Here is a 2637-nt window from a genome sequence, read left to right as displayed (position 1 = left end):
GGGAAGGTGGCCCAGCCCTGTCAAGAGTGAGCACAAAGCCAAGAGGAAGCCCTGAGCACTGATGGCCGTGACCCCAAACCCCTATACCCATATATATGTATATCACTGTCATCCCATTGCTAATCAATTTGCTCGAGCGGGCACCAGTAACGTCTCCATTGTGAGACTTGTTGTTACTGGTTTTGGCATATTGAATACGCCACGGGGCGCTTGCCAGGCTCTGCCATGCAGGCGGGATACTCTCGGTAGCTTGACGGGCTCTCTGAGAGGGGTGGAGGAATTGAACCCGGGTCGGCCGCGTGCAAGGCAAACGCCCTACCTGCTGTGCTATCGCTCCACCCCATATATATATATATATATATATATAATTTTAGTTATTTTTTCATAATATATTTTATTTATTTATTTATTTATTTATTTTTTGCTTTTTGGGTCACACCTGGCTCTGCACAGGGGTTACTCCTGGCTCTGCACTCAGGAATTATCCCTGGCGGTGCTCAGGGGACCATATGGGATGCTGGGAATCGAACCTGGGTCGGTCGCGTGCAAGGCAAATGCTCTACCTGCTGTGCTATCGCTCCAGCCCCTCATAATATATTTTAAATAGTATTTAATGTATATAGAAACAGAAAACTCCAGGCCCCTGGTTAATGTGGTGGAAATGGGTCTCTGAGTGCAGATTTGGTTTCTTCCTAAACTAAAACTTTGCAGCTGGGCTGGTGGCCTGCACCTCCCGTTGACCTGGTCGCATCTCGCTGGCCTGGAGATCCAGCTGTGTTTTTGGTTTGGTTTGGGAGCCTCACCTGGTGAAACTCGGGGATTACTCCTAATTCTGGAGTATCTTATTACTCCAGTAATTCTGGAGAAACTCCTAATTCTCAGGAATCATTCCTGGCGGTGCTCGGGGGACCCTGTGGGGTGCTGGGGATGGAACCCAGGTCGGCCATGGGCGAGGCAAACGCCCTACTCGCTGTACCATAGCCCTCGCCCCTTGGGGAGCCACCGGGATCGGAAACGGTGACTCCCCAGAATGAGACTTGGGTGCGGGCCGAGAAGCATCCACAGGTGGTTTCCCATCTCCGCCCCCTCCCGCGGAGGCTGCAGTGGGGAGGGGAGCACGACCCCGGGATTCATTTGTCCGCAAACGTCTACAGGGCTGGCGCTGCCACTGCATGCTCCGAGCACCCACACATCTCCCCTTGCTCGTTCTAAAGCTGGGGCACGGGCCGTCCCTGTCGTGGGGACCCAGCCTGGGGTTCCACACTCCCAGCAATGCCCCCCCCCTTCAGCTGGCACCGCAGGGCAGGAAGAAGAACCAGAAGTTGCTCTTTCAGTCGCGTTTATTGCAAGCTGGGACGACAGGGGGGCGAGGCCCCTTCTCCCGTCCGGCCGGTGAGGGCTCATCCCCTAGTCGGCGCAGCTCAGCCTAAGAACGTCAGGACCCCCTGCAAGGGAAAAGCCGTGCTAGGTCACCCGCACCCCACCCTCCGCAGCTCCCCCAGGGGCCTCTGGAGCCACCCGTCCCTGGCAGGGGGCCTCGAGGAGCCGGAGGGTGGGGGGGGGACGCGGGTGCAGGGTGGGAGGGGAGGGGTGCGGGTGCCCACGTTACCAGCAGCTTCTTCAGTGCCTTCACAGCATCGAGGGCCTCGGGGCCCAGCTGGGCCACGCACTGCTGGGTGCCTTCCACCAGGTGCTCCACGGGGACGCCCAGGAGGCCCAGCAGGAGGCGCAGGGGGTTGAGCCTGTGCAGGACGGGGCTGGCCAGGCTCCCGACCGCCTCGGGCACCGTGGCCACGGCCTGCACCGGGTTCAGGTTCTTGGGCGCGAGGAAAGCGGTCACTGCATCAAAGGCAAGAGGCCGTCAGGACCCCCAGAGACCCGCACCACCCCCGAGACAGCCCTGCACCCACCGCCCCGGGCTGCACGGGGGAGGCTCGCCAGGGAGTGGACACGCCAGGGGCTGGGTGGGCAAAGGATCCGGGACGGGGCAGGTGGGGGGTGGAGCATCCCAGGACTGACTCGGGGACACCCAGCGGGGAAGGTGACCGGGGACAGGAGGCCTGCAGGGGAGTAGCCAGGGGCAGCCGTCCCAGGCGCGGGAGCTGGTGGGGTCTGGAGAGAGATGGGGGGGCACGGAGGTCAAAGGCACCCACCGGAGTGGCCAAGCAAGGCCACGCAGGCCCCCAGGACGGCGACACACACGAAGGGCTTCATGGTGCGGCGGGCTCTCCGGGGCTGCAGTCGAGGGCGGCCGGGCGCAGTCCCTTAAGTACCCGCCTGGGCCCCCTCAGAGGCTGGGGTCCCCACCCTGACCTCCCCGAGAGATGCTGTTTGCTCAGCCAACAGGCAGGGCCTGGAAGACTTCCTGCTGGTGGGGCCTAGTTCTGGGAAATGTGTGCCCCCAGCCCGGCCCGGGCCCGAGACTTCCTCTTGGCAGCCCCAGAGGCTGGGCTTGGGGGAGCCGGGTCCGGCCGCCCCAGCCTTCCCAGAACATTCTTTGCTGGTGTTGTCTGGGAGCCACGTCCTGCTCGGGGCCGACTCCTGGCTCATTGTTCAGGACACGCTCCTGCTCTCAGGACCACTCCTGGCGGGGCTCGAACCCAGGCTAGCCAAGGCAGGGCAGGTGCCCTCCCTCTG

At 61.8% G+C, this 2637-nt stretch overlaps 1 protein-coding gene across 1 annotated transcript; it reads right to left on the bottom strand.

Annotated features, from left to right (window-relative positions):
* Positions 1–1421: 1421 nt before the first annotated feature.
* SCGB3A1 (secretoglobin family 3A member 1) lies at positions 1422–2216 on the bottom strand. Its single transcript, XM_004615359.2, has 3 exons — positions 2154–2216; positions 1610–1839; positions 1422–1445 (listed from the first exon to the last, which is right to left on the bottom strand). The coding sequence occupies exons 1-3, from the start codon at positions 2212–2214 to the stop codon at positions 1422–1424; spliced, it is 315 nt and encodes a 104-aa protein (XP_004615416.1). The 5' UTR covers positions 2215–2216.
* Between the last annotated feature and the right edge of the window lie 421 nt (positions 2217–2637).

Source organism: Sorex araneus, chromosome 2 (assembly GCF_027595985.1).
Source record: "Sorex araneus isolate mSorAra2 chromosome 2, mSorAra2.pri, whole genome shotgun sequence".
Lineage (NCBI taxonomy): Eukaryota > Metazoa > Chordata > Mammalia > Eulipotyphla > Soricidae > Sorex > Sorex araneus.
The sequence above is the reverse complement of the archived record's forward strand: the minus strand, read 5'-3'. Positions and strand labels throughout refer to the sequence as shown.